This window comes from Eptatretus burgeri, chromosome 10 (genome assembly GCF_056783735.1).
Source record: "Eptatretus burgeri isolate ZD-2024b chromosome 10, Ebu_testis_v1, whole genome shotgun sequence".
In the NCBI taxonomy this organism is placed as follows: Eukaryota; Metazoa; Chordata; class Myxini; order Myxiniformes; family Myxinidae; genus Eptatretus; species Eptatretus burgeri.
Window position 1 is genome coordinate 31,752,663 of NC_140970.1, and position 22,828 is coordinate 31,775,490.

The 22,828-nt window shown below is 44.0% G+C and overlaps 1 protein-coding gene and 1 pseudogene across 5 annotated transcripts in view; one reads left to right on the forward strand and one right to left on the reverse strand.

Moving 5' to 3' along the window:
• The first annotated feature begins 918 nt into the window (after nucleotides 1–918).
• On the forward strand, nucleotides 919–6,548 carry LOC147018241 (uncharacterized; annotated as a pseudogene).
• Nucleotides 6,549–8,383: 1,835 nt separating this feature from the next.
• Nucleotides 8,384–22,828, reverse strand: part of LOC147018242 (kinase suppressor of Ras 2-like) — an 86,450-nt gene continuing 72,005 nt past the window's right edge. For 4 of the 5 annotated variants that reach the window (XM_085897756.1, XM_085897755.1, XM_085897754.1 and 1 more), the window contains 8 exons: nucleotides 21,831–21,939; nucleotides 21,598–21,755; nucleotides 20,295–20,815; nucleotides 19,934–20,030; nucleotides 19,559–19,692; nucleotides 19,281–19,406; nucleotides 15,716–15,893; nucleotides 8,384–15,395 (listed from right to left, as the gene is read on the reverse strand). In XM_085897756.1, the coding sequence (XP_085753882.1) occupies nucleotides 15,267–15,395; nucleotides 15,716–15,893; nucleotides 19,281–19,406; nucleotides 19,559–19,692; nucleotides 19,934–20,030; nucleotides 20,295–20,815; nucleotides 21,598–21,755; nucleotides 21,831–21,939 (1,452 nt within the window). In that variant the 3' untranslated portion in view covers nucleotides 8,384–15,266. Of the gene's footprint in view, nucleotides 15,396–15,715; nucleotides 15,894–19,280; nucleotides 19,407–19,558; nucleotides 19,693–19,933; nucleotides 20,031–20,294; nucleotides 20,816–21,597; nucleotides 21,756–21,830; nucleotides 21,940–22,828 lie in introns of those variants that run through there. The other variant, XR_015062320.1, reaches the window with a different exon arrangement.

Consider the following 22,828-nt stretch of genomic DNA (forward strand, 5'->3'; position numbering starts at 1 on the left):
TCTTTTTGGATTGTTATATTTTTGAATTACATTTTGTTATTTTTTCACAGGATTTCCATATTTAAAGAATCATATTTAAAAGTTGAGTCTTTGTGGTTGTTTTTGTGCGCTTTATCCTTGTGGAACTTCAAAAGGAACTTGGAACAGGCCGTGTTTGCCCTCACCCGGTGATTTAACAAGCTTAGCGGGAAACCAACCATAAGCTTTTAAATGTGAAAAAACAAATTCAACTGATGCTTTAATGGAGTCGGGTACATCTGGAACATATGACGTCAATATAATTAATGCTCAGGTAACGCACTACCTTGGTATGGCAAGGATAGAGGTGCAGACGTTTTTAAAGCAGTTGGTTATCTTTATAAGAACCGGGTTTGCTCTCAGAATCGTTAGGAGTTTCTCTTTGTGACTTTCAAAGCTGATAACACACGATTTCCAGGCCGTTTGGTGCATTAACATGTTTTCTAAAATTAGAGCCTTTTTTTCTCTTTTTTGTTTTTTGGACACCACACGACGATTTGGCAGCTATTCTTCAATAATGTTTATGCACATCTTTTAATGTCTAGAATGCAACGTTGTTTTTGTAACCATTTAATGAAATTCCCCCAAAACGAGGGTGAAAGCCACTCAAGGTTTTTGGGTTGCATGCAGTACGTACTGTACTCAGTAATTACACTGACTCCAATCTGCTGATTCCCGTAAAATTGATATCGGCCAAGCACGTGTGTGTTGTTCATAAAGCATTACATTTTCTCTCTGCTAACTCCCTCCCCCCCCTCTGTCCCATCCTTGCTCCACCCCCTCCAAATACAGTACAGCACTCTCAATCCCTTTCCACATATATATATATATATATATATATATATATATATATATATATATATATATATATATATCCTCTCTCTCCCACCCCCTCCCGGAGTGTATTGCAACGTGTGGTCAGGCTTCACTCTCCTGCCCCCTTCTTCGTTTTCCCCTTCCCCCTGTCATCCTTCTTTATTTTGCAGGAAGATGGCTCCTACCAAAAGAAAGAAATGTACAAGAAGTGAATTTGATGAAAAACGAATTGCAAAAGCTGCATCCAGCTTTTGCAAGTTGAGAAGAAGTGAAGCAGCCTTAACTCCTCAACAGCAAGAAATACGATGAGGAAAATACCGCAACAAAAGCTGCATCCAGAGCAGCCTTAACTCCTGAAGAGTAAGAAAGAAGATGAGAGGCAAATGCAACAGGAATGGCTGCATCCAGAGCAGCTGAAACTCCTCAAGAGCAAGAAAGAAGACGAGAGGCAAACGCAACAAGAATGGCTACATTCAGGAAATAGCACTGGAGGAAAAAAGAAAAGTCAGCATTCTCCTCCAATTCAGCCTTGGATTATGCTTCTGATGCAATAGTTGCTATTGGCTCAATGTCGATTACTTGCAGGTACTGTGATGCGATGAAATGGACCTGAGAAGCTCCAGGGATATGCTGCAACAGTGGCAAGGTTTGGCTGACCCAAATGAATGCTCCTCCTGAACCTCTTCGTACATTGTTGAGAGTCAACACTTCAAATGCAACTCGTTTCCAAAGCAACATAAGAAGATACAACTCATGCTTCAACATGACATCTTTCGGCACTACAAAAGAGATCAGAGAATCTGGCTACATGCCCACTTTTAAAGTGTAGGGACAGGTTTATCATCAGATTGGCAGTCGACAGCCATGACCAAATGAAGAGCCAAAATTCCTGCAGATCTACTTCATTGGTGACAATACAAAGCAGGCTAAACAGCGCTGCAACAATGTCATTCAAACCAAGTTGGAAGTGGTGTTGCAGTTGCAAGATATGCTCCACAAGGAAAACCACTATGTTCGGAGTCTCAAGTGTGCCATGGAGAAGATGACACCCAAGTACAAAATTGTCATTCCTTCAGACAAAACTCCAGCTGGGAGCAGCGCTTCAATGCACCCTCCACATCAGAAGTGGCTGCCATCCTTGCTGGTGAATATCAAGCGATCGAGACATTGTGCTGCAACTCAGAAACAACTCCCTCCAGAGAATTGCTGAGATGCACACATCATATGATGCACTTCATTATCCACTAATTTTCTGGCAGGGTGATGATGGATATGATATTAAACTGCAACAAACAGACCCAGCAACAGGACTGCCAAGTGAAAAGAACATTTCTGCCATGGACTTTTATGCCCTCCAGGATGATGCTGAGAGCTGGTAATTTCAATCACATCTTGCGATGCAAAGATCTCTTCCACCAATTTGTTGTGGACACGTCTGCCAAAATTGAGGCAGAAAGGCTGAGATTCATTCAAAAGAACCAAAAGAAACTCCGAGTCGAAAACTATGTTCACCTCAGGGATGCCATGAACAATGATGGAAATGCTGCCAATGTTGGCCAATTAGTCATCTTGCCTTCCAGTTTCACACGTGGTCCCCGCTACATGCATGAGCGCACTCAGGATGCCATGACATATGTGTGAAACTATGGCTGTCCTTATCTCTTCATTACCTTCACCTGCAATCCAGCTTGGGAGGAAGTGGCAAATGAACTGATGTCACGCCAAAAACCACAGCATTGCCATGATTTGCTGGCAAGAGTATTCCGACAAAAAATGAAAGCATTGAAGAATGTCATCACCAAGGGAAAGATTTTTAGATCCATTAAATGCTACATGTACACAATTGAGTGGCAAAAGCGTGGTCTGCCACATGCCCACATTCTGACTTGGCTTCAAGATGAACTTCATGTGTATAGAGTGGATGACTTCATCAGTGCTGAACTTCCAGACCCAGTAATTGATCCACTTCTGTTCAGCACTGTCAAATCACAGATGGTGCATGGTCCCTGTGGAAGTATCAATCCAAACTCACCATGCATGAAAGATAACAAATGCACAAAAATGTTCCCACGATATCTTCTGAAATAGACACAGACTGGACAAGATGGTTACTTGTCAAGATGTGAGTTGGTGGGTAGTTCAATTTACCAAAAGTTGGTCGTTTTGTTGTTGGTGTCGAGAGAAGACACGAAACCCGTTTGGAGGGGTGCAGGAGTCTGAGAACCACTGTCTCGTCGGAGAAAACCAGAAGATGGTGGATTCACAACAACCATCAGAGTTCGTGGTTGTGAGATTGAAGTTTACCACAGGTGGATTGTTCCATCCTGTCCACTCCTCACATGGCTATTCAATGCACACATCAATGTTGAGTACTGCCACTCTGTGAAATCCATCAAATATGTGTGCAAGTATGTCAACAAAGGATCTGACATGGCTGTGTTTGGCCTGACAATGGATGGGACTGTGCATGATGAGGTTCGGCAATATGAAATGGGAAGATACATCAGCAGCAATGAAGCCATCTGGAGGATCCTGAACTTCCCAATTCATGAGCGACATCCCACTGTGGTTCATCTCAGTGTGCACCTTGAGAATGGCCAGAGAGTGTACTTCACCGAGGAGAGTGTACGTGAGCGCGCCCAAGTCCCACAAGACACAACTCACTGCTTTCTTCAATCTCTGCGAGGATGATGAATTTGTTAAGACACTGTTGTATCATCAGATACCCAAGTACTACATATGGAATGTTGGCAGCAAGAAATGGGCTCACCGCAGAGCAGGACAAACTGTACCAGACCAGCCAGACGTCAAAGACAGTGATGCACTTGGCCATGTGTACAGTGTCCATCCAAATAATTTTGAATGCTTTTACCTGAGACTGCTTCTGCATGAGGTCAAAGGTTCAACATCATTTGAGGACTTGCAAACAGTGGATTCCACAATCTGTGAAACTTACAAACAGGCTTGCCAGCTCAGAGGACTCCTGGAGGATGATACACACTGGAACAGCACATTGGAGAAGTGAGCTGCAACTCTATCACCATGGATGCTGCGAAACCTGTTTGCCATCATGTTGCAGAAATGTGCCATGTCAAATCCTCAACAACTATGGGACAACCACAAGGAGAATCTGGCAGAGGACATTTTGCATCATGCACAAGTGTAAACTCTTAACCTGGAACTGGATTACAGTGATGCCATCTTCAATCAAGCTCTCATTATCATTGAAGACAAGATCAAGGCTTTGGGTGTCTCTGACCTCAAAACTTTTGGCCTTCCTGACCCTCAACGACACTATGACAATGAGCTCACAAGTGAAATTTTGAGTAAGACCAACTACAACATGGAACAGCATGCTGAATACATCCAGGAGAATGAGCCATGTCTGGTTCCAGACCAAAGAGAAGCCTTCAATAACATTACACAAGCAGTTTTCAATGGGAGTGGTGGCACTTTTTCTGAATGTGCCCGGTGGAACTGGCAAAACGTTTTGCACCAATCTTTTTTTGGCAAAAATCTGGCAGAGAGACATGATTGCTCTTGCAGTGGCATCATCAGGCATTGCTGCCACACTGTTGACAGGAGGAAGAACAACTCACTCAGTCTTCAAGTTACCCTTAAATCTGGAAAGTATGGAGGCACCAACCTGCAACATTGGCAGGGGTACTGGCAAAGCTAAGCTCTTGGGGAGGGAGCCGGATACCACCTCTTGCAGAAGTGCCGGCTCATTGTCTGGGATGAATGTACAATGTATCACAAGGCTGCCTTGGAGGCTCTTGATCGCACCATGCAAGATCTTTGACATAATGACAGAAGAATGGGTGGAGTGACTTTGATGTTGGCTGGGGATTTTCGACAGATGCTGCCAGTCATTCCACATGGAACCAAAGCCTCATATATTTGGAACACCATTCAGCGACTCAGCCTAATGACCACCATGTGAGTGCTTTGAACAGGTGATTCATCTGCTGTGGCGTTTGCTGCAAGCCTGCTCAAACTGGGAAATGGAGCCATAGCATCTGAAAATCAAGATGGAACTATCTCGATGAACATTGGGAAAACAGTTGCAACACTTCAACAACTACAAGATGCAGTATTTCCAAATGTTGCACGTAACTTCCATGACCACAAGTGGCTATGCCAAAGAGCCTTCTTGGCACCGAAAAATGATGCCGCCAATTCCACAAACAGAGAGAGGCCTTCTTACACAGTTACCTGGCACTGTGTAAATGTACAAGTCGGTTGACACTGTACCAGACACAAATGAAGCAGTCCACTACCCCACAGAATTTCTTAACTCTTTGGAACTACCAGGTGTGCCTCCTCACAATCTGGAGCTCAAGATTGGTGCACCCATTATGCTTCTCAGGAATCTGGACCCACCAACACTCTGCAATGGAACACGTTTGGTTGTCAATCGGCTTATGCCACATGTCACTGAAGCCACAATTATGACTGGCCATGCAGCAGGACAAGATGTCTTCATTCCACGCTTTCCAATCATCCCCTCTGATTTTCCATTTCCCTGTCCGCCTCAGTTTTGCCATTCCCTGTCCGCCACAAGGACAATCGCTTAAAGTTGTTGGCCTCAACCTGCAAAGCCCATGCTTTTCTCATGGCCAACTCTATGTCAGTTGTTCCAGAGATGGCAATGGCAACCTTTTCATCTTGGCTCCACATGGAGAAACATGCAATATTGTCTATCCTGAAGGTCTACAAGGATAAATAAATAAATAAAAAGTCAAACACTGTGATAAAATGTGATGTGAAATCCTCAGTGCTGAATAATAAGAAACAGTGCTGGAGAAGAGAGGCAGAAAGAGGAAAGAGAAGAAAGGCAGAAGGCAGAAAGAGGAAGACAGAAGAATAATGAAAAGACAACAAAGAACAAAGGAAGGAGAGGCTGATAGAAGAAGAAAGATACAAGAATAAAAAAGGCAGAAGGACACAAAGATGACAAAAAAAACAAGGAATAACAAAAATCCACAGCAACTGAAACTTCTCAACAGAAAAAAGCAAGATTAGAAGCAAACACAGCAACAACGACTGCATTCTGCCCTCTTGTACTTGCAATCTCCCAGTCATTGTGTTGTACTTCAGTCGGTTGTCCATACTATCTGGTTCCAGTGTGACCACTCCTTGGCTTTTTTCACAAGATCTTGGCTATTCGTTGTTCACCTTGGCATCTTGGTTTTCTAGAGGTTTTCTTGGCGTATAGGTTTTCTATTATCATCGCTTTTCCGAAACCTTGTGAATTCTTGGCTTTTTTCATTGGCTCACCTTGGCATTTATGAAAATGAGGAGTGGTCACACTGTCTGGTTCAGGAACATACAGTTCCAGCCTATGAAACCTTTACTGCCCGTGTGAAGCGCCCGTGTGCTCCCTCCCCAAGCTCTGTCTCTGTCTCTGTCTGTCTCTCTGTCTCTCTGTCTGTCTGTCTGTCTGTCTGTCTGTCTGTCTGTCTGTCTGTCTCTCTCTCTGTCTGTCCCCTCCCCATATTTCTCCCTTCATCCCTCTCTCCCACCATACCCTCCCTCCCTCTCTCTGCCCCCTCTTAGTATTCCCATCAGCAAAGAGATGGGTGGTATTTGCTTGTCTGTACTAATAAAAGGCTGTGTGTGCGTGTGTGTGTGTGTGTGTGTGTGTGTGTGTGTGTGTGTGTGTGTGTGTGTGTGTGTGTGTGTGTGTGTGTGTGTGTGTGTGTGTGTGTGTGTGTGTGTGTGTGTGTGTGTGTGTGTGTGTGTGTGTGTGTGTGTGTGTGTGTGTGTGTGCTTCATAAAGCATAACATATTCTTTCTGCTAACTCTCCTATCTCTCTCTACTATATCTCTCTCTACCACTTCCCAATTCATTGCAGCACCCTCCTTCCACATCTTCTCTCTCACTCTCTCCTCCCCCCTCTTTGTCTGTCTCTGTCGCTGGACATATCCGGATGGTGGTTATGTCTGGACGGCGTTTGTCTCCGGACGTGTCCTGGTGGTGTTTATGTACAGATGTGTCCTGGCAGGAGTTTGTCTCTGGACGGGAGTTTGTCTCCAGGCTGTGTTTGTAGCATGAAAGGTTGAAAATGGATTTCAGACATTATTTTGTTTCAATCTTCACTTATTCTTTGTAGAATCATTTTGATGAGACGGTATGAATCGTAATTAATGCTCCATCTTAATGCTCCATCGCACGTTTGCCTTCCCTTCCTCTCACCTCATTCTTCCCTCCCCCCATCCCTCCTTGCTCCCCCTTCCTCCTCTCTTCCCCTTCCTCCTCTCTCCTTTCCCCTCCACCTCTTCACTCTCCCCGCTCTCTTTCCCCACCCCTCCTTTTATCCCTCCCCCCTTTAGTATCTCCGTCAGTGAAGCGACGGGTGGTATTTGCTAGTTTTAAATAATTCTGGCTGCCAGCCCATGCGTCCGATCAGGTTGAAATTTAAAACATGTATTCCCCATGACTACTCGATCATAATCCTTTTCCCTCTCTTCAAATCTTGATAAAATTACAAGTTGGTCAAACACTTGGAATATGTCTTTCAATTCTAACAAATCTCACTATTTCTCTCCAAAAGGACCATCTGGTAAATCCTGCCATCCACTTTCTTCACAATCCTCTTGAGGAAGTTCAGCCGAACTCCTGGGTCTCACAATTAGCCATGATCCTTCTTGGGCAAAACACATTTGAAAGTTGGCCTCCAAAGCCAGCTGCTGACTGGGCATCTTCCATCAAACAAAGTCCTTCCTTGGTACACCTGAACTCGTATCCACCTTCATCCTTCACTTGGAGGACTGCTCTCCCCTCTGGGCTGGCGCCTCTGTTTCACACCTTGCTCAGCTTGGCGCAAAGCAAGGCCTTCAAAATCATTGGAATCTCCAACGATGAATTTATGATGGGAAAGTGACAAGTCCATACACAGACAGGTTGGTGATCTCTGTCTTCCCCTGCCTCCTTTCTGGTGTTGCACCCTCTGCTCTTTCCATGCTTTATTGCCCTCCCCCCCCAACCCCTACACCCCGATTTCTGCAGGACTCATCTGGTCCATCATCAACCCCTTCTAGTGAAACTCCCAAAATCCACCTCCACTCATCTGTTCCTCTTTTTCCCCAACTGTGGAACCAACTTCTACATTCTCTTCAATTTCATTCTTCCCTCAAGGTCTTCAAGAAAGCTGTTTACCACCATCTCAGATCCTCCCCTCCCAAAATCATGACCTTTTCCACCCCTCCACCCGCCTTCCCAAATTTCCATTTTTTCCTTCTCGAGGGTTTACTTCTGCATGCATGTTGTCCACTCTGTGCATCCTCTCCTATCCCTCATTCCTCCCCACACCTATTATTTGTCCAAGTCTCCCTCTATTTTATCCTTCAACCCTGCTGTTAGTCTCTCCCCCCACTCTCCCCTCTCTCTTCTGTTTCTTTTGTTCTGTTGCCTTCTGATCCATTCAGTGTTATAGCTCTTCCACAAGTCTTCATCTTGTATCCAAAAATAAACAGCTGGGATCTTCATGTGTAAAATATGTGATGATCAGTCGTTGCAAACAAAATATGAAGAACAAAAAAAAAATAAAGTTCCTGTGCTCGATTTTAATTCAGAAAAAGTCAAAAGTTTATAACCTTGGAGGCATGATAGGAGCGTCATCATTCAGAGTAGAATTAGCCACGAGATCAAGAATGTCAGCCTGAAATAAGTGGCGACAATTAGGTGGGATGAAGCGCCGAATACATTCCATTAACTTTAACTTATTCTTTATAAAGCCTGTAACAGACTGGTGTTTATTTAGAGAAACAAAAATTGGGCAATGCAAATCGAAGATGTAAAAATAATGGAAAGAACACATTTGTTTTTTGAAATTAACACAACAGGGGAAGGGTCATGCCCAAAAACCAAGAGGGCTCCCCTGGGTGAAAAAGCAATGCAGAAAGATGTAATCATTGAGATCGAGATTATCGATTCGTGACTTGAATTGTTGCAAGTTGATGTAGGTCAGAAACACTGCTGAGGAGGCTGTTCCAAAGAAGCAATGTGGGGGAAGGTGAAGGCATGGCGATTGCTACAGAGGGAAGGGAGGGTAATTCAGAAAGGGTGACAAGTAGAAGCTAGATGGGTGTTCATACCAGAATGAAGAGGGACAGAAAGAGTTTCACACAGCAGAGACTGTGGTAGTAGCAGTAGAAGGGGCATAGGGAAGAAACTGCTCGATGGTGGGCCAAAGGTTGGAGATGGCTAGACAAAGTTAATCAGTTGGACAACCTTAGCTTATATATCCAGAATACTGATGACTACCAGAGGAGCACTCCCCAGACTTGGGGGCAGTATTCCATCACCTGTCTAAATTGGGATTTTGAGAGGGGGAGGAGCTAATCAGAGTTATTTGTGAACTCTGAAGAGGTAACAAAGTTTCTTGGAGGCAGATTTGATGGCATTGAGGATGTAAGGCTTGCCATGAGAGATTTTTGGAGATGGTGATACTGAGCATATTAATGGGTCATTCTTCCCTCTGAGCAAGTTGATAGACTTCCGGTTCTTGAGCGACGGTGACGGTTCCTCTTCAGGGTCTCTGCCGACTTTCTCAAAGATACGTTTTCCGGTCGTTTTTGGCGAGTTTTTACTGTCATCTTGTTATCTCTGTGTTTACTGTGTGCTTCTAGTTCGGTTTAGTGTTAAAACTTGTGCTAATTGTTGAGTTTTCGTCATCTTTTCATATCAGGTTTCCTTGAGGTTTACCCTTCTTCCCATTTGTGTGCACGATTGTGTTTATTTATTTTCTCCTTATGACCATCAGTTTTTATTTTCTCCACTTTTCTCACCAACCTCCTTCTATCCCTCCAAACTACACCCTTTGTTTGATGTCTTAAAATATATAAAAAAATACATTTTCCCTGACATAATACCCCACGTCACCACGTGACTTCCAAGACCGACTCTTCTAACTCCTCGTCTGCCATCTACTTTTGATGACCCACATTCACCATACACCTTCACAATTTTTTTCTTCAACCTTTCCTTTACCCAATCTTTATTATTATTATTATTATTATTTTAAGTATTATTTATTCTTTTAACCACTCACTTTACACCTGAAAACACATGTTTCTTTACCCCCTCTTCTTCCTGTAACTTTGGTAGAACCACCAGCTTTCTTCTGCGTTTGCTGATCCAAATTCACCAAACACCGACACGATTTTTCTTCAACCTTTCCTTGACCTAATCTTTATCAAAAAATAATAAACATTCTCTTAAAATGTTGCAACTTTCTCTTTCACACGTGTGGTTCTCAATATTGTATCATAGTTAACTAATCTTTTTCTTCTTCAAAAGGCTGTTTTCAATTCGTTCTTTCCTTCATCCCGTGTCAAGAAGGTCCAACTGTTATAATGTTTCTTTTCTCCATTCTCTTAATTCACCTTCATTGCATCCCTCACGTAATGTCTTTAATTGCATCTGATTTAAAAAAAAATTTAAATCCCAATTTGTAATGTACGTTCCTGTTCCATCAATCGTCTCTTTTTTCCAACGTCAGTACCAATTCACCCCACCCAATTAAAACTACCTCCTCCTAACCCTTCACCTGTTATCCATTCTCCTTACCCCTCCCATCTTGCCCCTCATCCTACCTCCACTCTTGGCATGTCTTCACTTTCTTCTGCTTCAGTATCAGCTCCTCCTCTGTTGTCCCAAACTGTGTGGTGTTCTAACATCTGTGGGATCTATTCTAACCGAACAGATATATCACTCTCAATTAGTACACTTATCACCACAAACGTGCTCCTTCCTTCCTCTCGGCACATCTCCCCTTCTTCCCAACCTCCCCCTGCCCACTCCCTTCTTCACCATACCTCCACCAAGTCTCATCATTCCCCTCTCCCCACCTCTCCCACACCTTGGCCGTGCCTGCTCTCATCGTCTCCCCTCCCTCTCAAAGCAACCTTCACACTCTTCCTCCTCCATGCTTCCCTCTCACCTTTTTCAAAAACTCCCCTCTCAACCTTCTCCCTCACTCCCCCTTCCCAAAGTTCCCCCCCTCACATCTACAAAGCTGCCTCCTTCCCCCACACACTCTCTTCCATCTCATCACTCTACCTCCTCCAATCTTTAACTGCCCTCTGTCCCCTTTCTTATTACTCCCCACTGTACCTCAACCCATCACCACAGAGCCTTTTCTCCTCCTCATCCGGCTCCCTCCCCCAGCTCTTCTGCCGTCCCCCACCCCCTTTCAACTATCCTTACCTAACCCCCCCCCCCCCACCTCCCTCGTCCTACCCTCTCTCTTCCATCCCCTGCACCCAAAACCTCCTCTCTCTCTTCCTTAACAGTGTGGACCTCCAACATCCAGGGCCTTCACTCAAAACTGACATCTTTCCATACAGGTTGCCACTAACAAACCAGACAATCTGCTTAACAGATACTTTCCTCCTTCAAGATGTCCCTGATGTCCTGTCCTGTCGCAGCCAACGTATGGCCCTTGATGGAGTTCTCTCATCCCATTCCTGTCCAGGCTGGAGTTCCTCAAGGCAGTGTTCTGGGCCCTGTTGTTTTTTTGGTTTTCATCAATGACTCTGGAAAATCCGCTTTATTTCTTTGCTGATGACTCCACCCTCTGCCGTACCATCTGTCATCCCACAGATCGGCAAGCAGCAGCATCTTCACTCTCTGCAGATCTGGATAAATCACAAGCTGGTCCAACACGTGGAACATGTCTTTCAATCCTGATAAATCTCACACTCTCACTATGTCTCTCCGAAAGGACCGTTTTGAAAAAGCCCCCATCTCCTTTCTCAACAATCCTCTGGAAGAAGTCCTTTCTTTCAAGCTTCTGGGTCTCACTATCTGCCATGATCTTTCATGGGAAAGCCACATTTCAAACCTCGCCTCCAAAGCCAGTCGCCAACTGGGCATCCTCCATCATGCAAAGTCCTTCCTCGGCACACCTGAGCTCCTGACCACGTACAAAGCTTTCGTCCGCAGCCTGATGGAGTACTGCTCTCCCCTCTGGGCTGGTGCTCCTGCCTCTCACCTTTCTCGGCTTCACGCTGTGGAAACCAAGACATTTCGGATCATTGGTATCTCACGTGATGAGGCTGAGTCTGTGGGTCTTTTACCCTCCCCCCCATATTTCCGCAGGGCACTCAAGGGCCTGCCAGCAACCCTCCTTCTGGTAAAACTACCAAAAGCTCACCTTCACTCTTTCATTCCTCTTTTTTTCCCCCCACCTTTGGAACAAACTCCCACACTCTCTTCAATCCCACTCTTCCCTCCAGGTCTTCAAAACAGCTGTTCACCACCATCTCTTATCTTCCCCCATCCAAAACAATTATCTTTTCTACCCCTGCTAATCCACCCCAAACCCACCTCCTTCAAATTTCCCGCTTTTCTTCCTGAAAGTCCCTGTTGTGTCCATCTTGTTTACCCTGTATACCGCACCCCATCCCTCTCCCTTCCACAAATATCCTTATGTCTTTGTTCCACTTTTTACCTTCCCTCTCCCACCCCTCTTGTCTCCTGCTCCCCTTGTTGTACATTCTGTGTGTTAGCTCTCATAAGAGCCTCGACAGTGTTTCCAATAAAGGACGGCTAGAGTTGAGAGCTGGACATTAGAAGAAGAGAGGTGAGTGTGTTGATCTTGCTGGATGATCAGAAGGTTTGAGTCTTGGACTGAATGAAGTCGACAAAGTTGTTGGAGCCATATTAAGGAGGATTAGATCGAGATCATGATTGATGAAAGCAACAGATGCGAGGCGATCGGCAGCAAGGGATGGAGGTGTACTAGGATTTCTATCTGATGAAGGAGTGGATTGTGGAGTCGTCAGCAAAGGAAATGGTGACTGTGAGGAGGTCATTGCTGAAAAGGAAAAGGGAGGGTGAGATTATAGAACCTTCAGGGGCACCATAATCAATGTGTTGGGGTTCAGGGACGGCACCATCAATACAGATGGAGATAGATTTCCTAGGGAAGAAGCTGGAAAACTCAGAGATGAGTTGAGGCTGAATACCAATACACATTGGGAGCTTCGCTAAGATCCCTTTGTGCCAGTCTATTAAAATGTTTTGCTTTTGGAGCAGTGCAACAACTCTGTTTTCTCCAAAGTGCTTGAGAGATGAAGACCATTCATTGGCGATTTAGGCCAGGAGGTTACCCATGGACCTGGCTTTGCAGAAGCAATATTGGTGGTCATTGAGAAGAGCAGGATTCGAGGTGGGTTAAAAGTTGTTTATTAATGAGTCTCCATGGCTTTGGAAATATTGAAGCTCAAGGCAATTGGATGGTAATTGGAGGGATCAGACATGTTGACCTTCTTCAGGACAGGGCAGACATAGCTGTGCTTCCAGGAAGTTAAGTAAATATGGTGCAGTCGGAGATGTTGAAAAGCTTGGAGAAAATAAGAGCAAGTTCAGGAGTGCAGCATTTGAGAACAGCAGGAATGTCACCTGAACCATTGGCTTTGTTGGTTGACTCGGGAGAGCAGGATCTGGCAAACTTTGCAAGTGGAAAATTTGATTATGGGCAAGAGATTGTTGGATTTAGGAAAAGCAGGAGTTCTATTGGAATTGTCCAGATGACAGTTGTCTGAAAACTGAGAGGCAAAGATATTGGCTTTGGATTTAGGAGGGCAAGAGACGGAGCCATCAGGATTGTTCAGAGGAGGAAAAGACTCGCGTAAGTTGGTGGAGATGTGCTTGGCCAAAGACTAGAAGGCACAACTGCTGCTTGTCAGAGGTCTGTTGGAGTAAAGGGGGCTTTGGCTGCAGAGATGATGCGCTCTCAGTTATTGCAGACAGCCACAAGTACGATGACCAATCTGAAGGTGAAGCTTTCCAGGCTTAGATACGATTAAGTCTGAAAGAAAATTCTGAGCTTCGAAATCAGGAAGAGATGAGCAATCAATACTGGTTAAGAAGAACTTAATAAGAGAAGATATGGTTGGTACAGTCATGTGCAATGAAGGTCAGATGATGAAGCTGTAAAGAAAGCAATAAAGCTTACGGGAGAAGAAAGAAGACCGATTGAAACTGTCAAGAGCGATGTGGAACGTTTTGGTTTGCAGAAAACTGATGCAATGGATATATCCGTATGGAGGAATGCCATCATTCTACGGTCGTAAAACATTTGTGTGTTTCTTATTGAAAGGCATGTACGTTCTACCATCTGGATCCATTAGTACCTGGCAAGCCCACAATTCTGCCCAACACACAAATCTTATTTTTGTTCGAAGAATTTATGTACTTTGTGAGAAATAAGTTGGAATGCTAAGCCGTGGGCTGGTGTGAACAGCTCAGGAGGTGCTTTGTCCAACTTCAATGCCACTGCCCTATAGTCCATTGTAACCTTATTTTTCAACAGTGGCACATACTTTTGTTACAAATAAAATGTAATCTCACTGTTTATTTTCTCAGTGACGAAGGCTCAAGGAGCTTGGACACATAAACTATGCTCTGTTAGGAACAACAAACAGGCCAAACCACTTTATGGTTTCCGAGTTCATGTGTGGAATTTCTGTTAAAAAATAAACAAACTGCAAATGGTTTGACAATGTCATCAGAAGCAATGGGTACCAATTAATAAAAGTTATAGTCATAATGTAAAGCAATGTCACAAACAATTTGGTTTTGTTCAGCATATTTATGAAGTGGTGCGTGCCATAACCCCAGTGAAATGCTTTAGGACCGCATACCAAATTGAAAACGGTGCTCTCCGAGGCAGCAAATGCTTTAAGCACTGGTTGTGGATGCGATGCTGTGTGAGCAGCATTAAGCTAGAGCCAAAGCCAGGAAAGGGACATTGCAGGTTTGTGGTGCATCGCAAGCGAGCTCTCTACATCGAGCTGTCACACATGTGGGCTTGAAGGGAACAGCTGGTACGGAGCAAGTACGAGAGCTTTTCCAGGAAATTGCAAGAGGCAATGCTAAAATGCACCAAACAATCATTTCTGTTTGATTGCACGCTTGCACAAGTCCACGAGGTGAGGATCAGAATAAAAAAAAAAAGAGAACGATTATGAATACTTATTCCCAAGTAAAAAAACCTTAAGCGCACGTTGTCGGGGGATGAAATGATGAAACTTGTGCTCGATAGAGACACAGTTGAATATTTGTGACGTCACAATCAGCACACTGGCCAAGTCATGCGATTATACAATACAACAGTGCTTAGCACCATAAAAGTAACCCTTATTAAGGAGTAGTAACATTTTAAGGAAGGACGACTCCATTTGGCTAACTAAGTGCAATCGCCTGCAGTAACACTTACAACAGTTTAACAACAGACAAGAACTGAACTTTTGTACCATTCAAGTATGTTCAAAGTAAAAACAAAATACGACCAAGGATTTTGTTTAAAAACAAAATAAAAAGTTAAACTTGTTTTCCTTCTCTCATTTTGTACAAACATCTCGATCTCTTTCTCTTATGTTTCCCTCTGTATCCCCTCTAACCCCCAAAGTGCTGTTCTTTAAAACAAATGTCCTGGTGGTTGGGATTGGGGCCTGCGCAGCCGAGGAATGCGTTCGAGTGCTGTTAGGATTTCTGGGAAGCCAGGCCGAGATGTCGGAGTCATTGCCCAGCAGTTATAGCACATGTCCTGGGGATTTGGAGGAGGGTTAAGGGTAATTAAAAAATTACTTTGGGTCTCTCATATAGGTAGTCATGGTAATTTCATAGAGGTAATTTAAAAAATTACTTTCATATCGGCAACCATTTCATAGGTAGTCATGAGAGGTGTTATTTATTTTGTTTGCCCAAAGTTGCTTTTATTGATACAAAATAAGTACTCATGGAAGAGCAGGCATAAACAATTAAAAACAAACAAGCAAAACGCATGTGCATCGGTGTCAGTCTATTTTTTATCTCTGTATTTCATTGGGGCACAAAACCCAGTTCACATCTGCATTAGGATCTTACCCAAGCTTCTCTGCCCATAGGAACTTGTGCAGGGTACTTGGCACCTCCTTGCCCTGGTAGTGGCCTGGACTCACCCGGTTGAGGAGGAAGCCGCCCACTGCCCCCCTGCCACAATATGGCCTCGTCAGACTGCCCAGGAAAAGGCCAGTGACGAGCATGCAGCTCAAACCACACAGTGCTGATTGGTGAGGATAGTGGAGAGAATGAAAGAGGAGAGTATGAAGAAACACACACACAACTTCATGTTATATGCACATTGTCAAAGAAAGTCTGACAGGATGGTGCAGAAGTCGGTTGCACACCTTATCTGTGATCCATCTGCTCTGGGTTTGATTCAATTGGCTGTTCATTGTTCCAGGCCGATTCCAGATTACAAGGAGTAGGATATTATGGCATGAGAGTGATGTGATCATGAAACCACAAATGCTGTACGAGTTTGTATTGTGGCACTTCAGCAGTCTTTGGTCAGAGAATCAGGAGAAAGGTCATTGGAATTCTGACCAACTAAAGACCACACAATGGCCTACTCTCTTCACAATATTGTAGTGGGCTTTTTAATTCCCAAAACTGCACAAGCCAGCCAGATAATAGCAGCAGGATGCCTGGAATCAAACCAACATTAAACAGCTCGAAGTAGACTTCACCACCTCTGAGCTATCCCGCCTACCTTACTGTTTATATGCTTTTCCTCCTACACTCTCTCCTTTAGCATTGCTTATTCTGCAAGATAAAGATAGGAAAAAACGAGTTCATTGCTGACTCCGAAAACCCACCGTTTTAAAAATCTTTAACATGATTTCCTGAAGGCATGGGTAAGTAAAAAGCTTTGGCTCATACAGTTTTAAGCACCTTGGGCCGCATAATGTATTTGTGATTTTGTTTGGTTCATCATCATCGTTTTACGGTCGTTTCCATGGTTGCATGTGTAAACCTTGGTTCATCTAACGGCTGCTTTCCAGGCTGCACGATCCCTTGCTGGCCCTCTTGTTAAGCCTTTCACTCTAAGATAGTCTCTCAGCAATACATCCCATGTTTTCCTCGGACAGCCTCTCGCTCTCCTTCCATTCACATTCATATTTATATACCTCTTCACACAACTACCTGACCACATTCTTTCCACTTGTCCGAACCATCTCAACCTACTCCTAAGCATAACCTCACGAATGCTTTCTCGACATAACCTATCTCTGAATTCCACATTTGGTTTCCTATCGTTCAGTGTCACGTCACACATCCACCTCAACATTCTCATTTCATTTCATTCACACCTCCGTTCATCCTCCTTTTTGATCACTCATGTTTCACTGCCATACAACATCATGCTTCTAACGCAAACTGCGTAAAGTTTTCCTTTTAATCAGACAGAGGTCCCTTTCAATGTCAATCAGGATAACAGCTTCCTAAACTTCCTCCAGCCACTTCTAATTCTTGCATTCACTGCTGCTTCCACACCAACACCTGCACTAATCATATCACCAAGGTAACAGAACTTATTTCCACATTCCAGAGATATATTCCCATAAACTAACCTTTCCGCTCGAACTGGAGCCACTTGTTTACCTGTGCAAACAGCACATTTGAAGTCAGGTGCCACCTGCAGTCTACCTCCTGATGCCACTACACCTCTTGTGCACCCTGCAATTTCAGGATTTACACAATGTTCAAACAGATAAACTCCATGATGGTAGCAATTACATTTCCGCAGCAGCGTCCTCACCCATTGTTATTTAAACCCTCATTTCCAATTCGGTCATTCAACCATTTGCTCTGTGTTTGCCAATTTCCCACCTCCCCACTGTCAGCATGATAACGTCTCCCAGGTACTACGTGCGGTGTTTCCTATCCTTCACTAATTTTCATTCATTCCCTTTTTATCCCTAAGGTTTTTGAAAAATAAACGGGGGGATATTGTAATCGGGTCTCCGTCCACCTGTCCGTCCGTCCATCACGCCCTCTCCTCCAAAACGGTTGTGCAGAAATTCACGAAACTTGGTAGTATGATCACCACATGGCAAAAGGTATGACAGCAGGATCATTTTGCTCCCCCACCCCCTACCCCAGGGCATGGGTCAATTTATTTATTTTTTTAAAGCGATTCTGGGAAAATTTTTAATGAAACTTTGTATATGCAATCAACATTGGGAGATGTATGAAATATGTAATGATTTTTTGGATTTGACCCTGAGTTTATGTCCCAGGGGTGGGGACTTGGGGGTCAAAAAGGGGGGGGGGGGAAATGAAACTCAAAATTTGATATTGGGTCATTTCTGGTGTAACTTTTTGCCATCTTTAAACTTTGGTGGGAAATGTGGGGATTTGCGATGGCACGCCATGGACTTTGCTCTAGGTTGTTTTATTAACATCTTGCCCCACTGTCAGTTTGTTGCCTTGTAATGAAACGGAAGATCAAGAAAGAACCTGAAGAAGTAAAGAGCAAAGATGGAGTCATCATGAGGAACCTGGATTGGATTCGGGTTTCAGCTGCTACTCCACAACCAACCCTAAAAACCCATCCAGGTGCAGCCAAGTGAGCCTCACAGAAAAAAAATTCTGCAAGAATTAACTTCTCCTTCGAGATAGATAACGAAAGAGAGGAATAGAGAGTGAAAGAGATGAAAGAGAAGAAAAATCCAGAATTACAATGATTAAAAAGGATGAAAAAAAAATGAATAAAGAATTGTAACCCTGTCGCCTCACTCTTCCATGCTCCTCAATTTTGTCGATGAGAAGAAAACACCTAAATATGGAGATAACTGCTGATGGAAATTTAAACGTGTGGGTAATTATCAACTACTAGCCGAAACCCCATCACAGACAGATTCCTTTCATTCAACCACCCTCACCAGCTCACCTACACTCGAGGGACATGGACTGGACAGGGCGTGCTTGCCCCCGCCTACTCATCCTCCGCCCCTGCCCCATTCCCCCCCCGTGTCCCACGCCACGCCTTCAATTTGCTTACCCTCGCCCAAAAATTTAATTACCCCGGCCCCGCCCCCACCTCTTCACTCCCCGCACCCCCGTCTCTTGATTCCCCACCCCACTTGCCCCTGCCCCCCTGTCCACCCCCTCACACTCAACCCCACCTAATTCACCCCAACCCCCGCCCACTCATTCCCCGCCCCATTTTCCCCCCCCCGTCTCCTGCTTTCAATTTGCTTACTACCTCCCAAAAATTTGCTTACCTTGCCCCCCACCACTCCACTCCCTGCCCCCGTCTCTTCATCCCCCGCCCCTGCCTCTTCAAAAAGTGTTTATTCTGCTTCAGAGTTGAAAGTTGACTATTGGCACTATGTGCGATGCACACTTACAGGTACGAAGTTTCTTTCAGTCCAGGTCACAGTACTGAGAAAAACGTGACGCGACCGCTAGGAGGAGCACAAAATTGGTCCTTCAGTATTAATATATAGATAATTATAAAGATAATTATTAACTGGATAATAAGTATGGATAACATACTGATTTTATAATGGCAAAATTATTGAAGTTTGGCAGCTATACTTTGGTTTGGTGCACCACAACAAAGGAAACGTGTTTAATTTACAGGACTGAGTAAAGAAGTTACCTGAATGCGTAGATGTCGGTGTAGGTGGTGTAGCTTAATTGGTTGAGTTGGGTGAGCGGAGAGAGCACCTTGATTATTTCGGGAGCCAGGTGAGACAGCCAACCCTGCGGGACACATAGCTGATCTCTGTGCGCAGGTTGGCGCACAGCCACAAGTGTGCACTCGAATCAGTCACCAACCTTTACAACATTCCACTTTAATTATACTGTACAATTCTTAAACGTTATTGTTAATGCAATGCTCATTATGCTCGAAGGTCACCCGACAGATCGAGTTACCCGTGGGTTTTCATGCTCGGGTAAAGGCGAGCAAGACCGAAATCTGAAACGACAATCCGAGATCGATCCCAGAACACATTCTTGGACTTTAGATCTCGATGCAAAATCTTCTTGTGGTGCAGGTAGCTCATGCCCTAGAAGAAAATTTGCATTTTAAGCTGATGCTTTAAATAATGAGATGTATTAATAATGGCTAATACAGCATGTGAACTACTCTAAACAAATTTTTGAATTATGTACAACGATTACAATCATTGTTGAGCTATAAAATAAATATGACTGGTTTGTGGGATTTTGCAACTGACTTTGTGGCCATGTGGTTATGCGGCCGGCAGTTACGCGGTTGGCAGATATGCGGCCGTGCAGCTGGGTTACCTTGGCAATGTCTGTAGCAACGTGGCAGATTGTGCTCGTTTCCAGATGCACCGATGGATCCCGGAGCACAGAGTAGAGAGAGGGCCCACGGCAAAAACTGGAAATCAGAAGGGATATGTGCGAGTATGTTGACGTGAGAGAGGGTGTTGTGGGTTTATGCGAGAGAAAGTGTGGGTTTGGCTTGAATGAAAAGAAAAATGAGTGTAGTGAGGACGAGTGTGTGATGACTGAGTCTCCACTTTGTTACACTCATTTATCGAGGAAGTTTTGCTATCTGATATGTAACCTAGTGGGATAAAGTGCATTTGTGGTTTTTCATTTGACAAACGAATAATTGGTTAGAAACCAAATAAACCATTACCTGGTGATTATGGCCAGGCGAGGAGGATTCAAGCAGGCACCCAGAAAAAGGACGAGATTATCATGGCGAGTTTGCTGATAAGTAAGAACCTCTCTGCGGAAGGCCTTTAATCCAGCCTCAAAACCATTGCCGATCTCAATGGAGTCCTTTCCCTCGACCCCTCCAACCTCTGCTTGCACATCCTGTTCATCAGTCTTCCTTTGGAACGATTTCAGATTCACCCCAAAATTACCATCTACAAGCTCATGTCCAATAGTGTTTGCTCCTCTTTTATCGTCCGTACTTCCTGTCGTGTTTTCATCCTCGCACTCTCTCCATGCTCCCTCTTCTACCAGTGATCTCACTTGGTTCTCTCTTCCTCTCCTCAGGCCAGACTCTGTAGTCTCCCCATATTTGTCTTCTTCAAGACAGACCAGCCTGATGGCCACTGGGCCGTACCACCTGCCCTTGTATACGGGACCTATCCGGCCTCTTCCCAAGCAATCCCCGAGAGCCAGCTTTTCAAATGGTATGTTCCATTCCTGCAATCGGGGGGGGGGGGGGGGATCGTACTCAAATCAGGATATTTCAGAGTAAAGGGAACCCACACCATGAGCTACCTCTGTTACGTTTACAGCGTCTTGTCATTCAATGACAGCGTGCTTACGATGACATGGAAATCTTTGGCCAGGGACATGCAACATCTTGGGAAAGGATGCAATTTCAGAATAATGTGTGTTATACATCCACAAAAGAATGTTTTTCTCAAGCAGAGTTATTTCAAATGCTAAACAAGCCCAAAGTTAGACCATTGATGAACTCAGGCCTTCAAGAAAGTAAGAGAGGAAGTGAAGTAACCTCTCACTTTGTGCATTGTATAACTAATCAAGCATGCTGGCCAAGCATCAAATCTCAGGCATTTGGGGCTTTCTCAGCACAACTTGCACACATAGTTCAGATCACATGCTCACAACCTCAAGTAAACATTACACAATGATATTTTCATCATTTGCACATGCGTTGATTGATCCCCTAGCACAGAGTAGAGAGAGGGTCCATGGAAAAAAAACTGCAAATATATATATATATATATATATATATATATATATATATATATATTTTTGCTTTCTTTAACATGATGTTCAGATCTCCTGCAAAGCGATATACTTGACAACAATTATGCTGATTGGGTGATGAAGGAGAAAAAACTATTTGTATCCCTCCTTCCCCTCCACCACACTCCTCAACACCAATCCCCAAGTCTGATTCGGTTACATTGACCAAGGATATTTTACTAATGATTAAAATGTAGAGATTCTGGCACCTGTAAAAGCAAGCTGCTTTGTGTTCGAGGCTGGCTCTCCTCATGTGTTCCTTCAATCGCCTTTATTTTTCCTTCGCTCTTTCCCAGCTCTTGGTCACTCTCCTCTGATATCTCCCTCTCCACCACATCACCATCTCTTGGCTGCAGATGTGTCTTGCCTGGTAAGCAGAGGTACTGGATTAGCTCAAGCACAGCATATAGCTCAATTTACATGAGGTGGTGTTTTTCTATACCTTGTGGCAATGGACAGACGGATTCAGATGGCAACGAGCTGGGGGTGATGGTTGGAGTGACCATTTTAAGGGGACTCTGTTCTTCTTCGAATGGATTTGCTCGTCTGTGCTGTAGGTAAAGAAAACGATCGTAAACGAATTTTTATCTACAAGGTTTGGCCATTCATATTGTGGGTTTTATAAAAATTGTGGGTTTTATGGGGGTGAGATTTTCATGAGTTTATTTCTATCCTCAGATTGTACTATAATCATTCATCTTCATAAAAACCTCCATTAATGGAATACTTTCAGAAATGTCAGAAACCATTTTGGTTCATTTGTACCAAGTTGGCTGTTTAATAATGCAACGGATTCCATGAGCTCATTCTGGGAATGGCTAAGTGTCTAAGTGAGAGAGGGGCTGCTTGGTGAGATGCAGTCTGAAAGAAATATTTATTTACAAAAAGGGAAAATGAGAATGAAAAATGTATCCCTCGCTGTAGCGTACGGATTACAGGAAAAGTAATCAGTGTGATGGCATTTCAGGGATAATCTTTTTGCTACGTACACAAATATGGCTGAATTTTTAACCACCCCCCTCTCCCCTTGTGATGAGCACATAGTCCAGATGAACTGTCTTTTGGTTCCTGACTTCAAATGTGCTGTTTGCACAGGTAAACAAGTGGCTCCAGTGGAAAAGTTAGTTTATGGGGATATATCCCTGGAATGTGTAGATAAATGATGTTGCCTTGGTGATATGATTGGTGCAGGTGGTGGTGTGGAAGCAGCAGTGAATGCAAGAATGAGAAGTGGCTGGAGGAATTTTAGGGAGCTGTTACCCCTATTGACATCAAGAGGGACCTCTCTCCAATTAAAGGGAAAACTTTGTCGCTTGTGTTAGGAGCATGATGTTGTATGGCAATGAAACATGGGTGATCAAAAAGGAGGATGAACGGAGGTGTGAATGAAATGAAATGAGAATGTTGAGGTGGATGTGTGATGTGACACTGAACGATAGG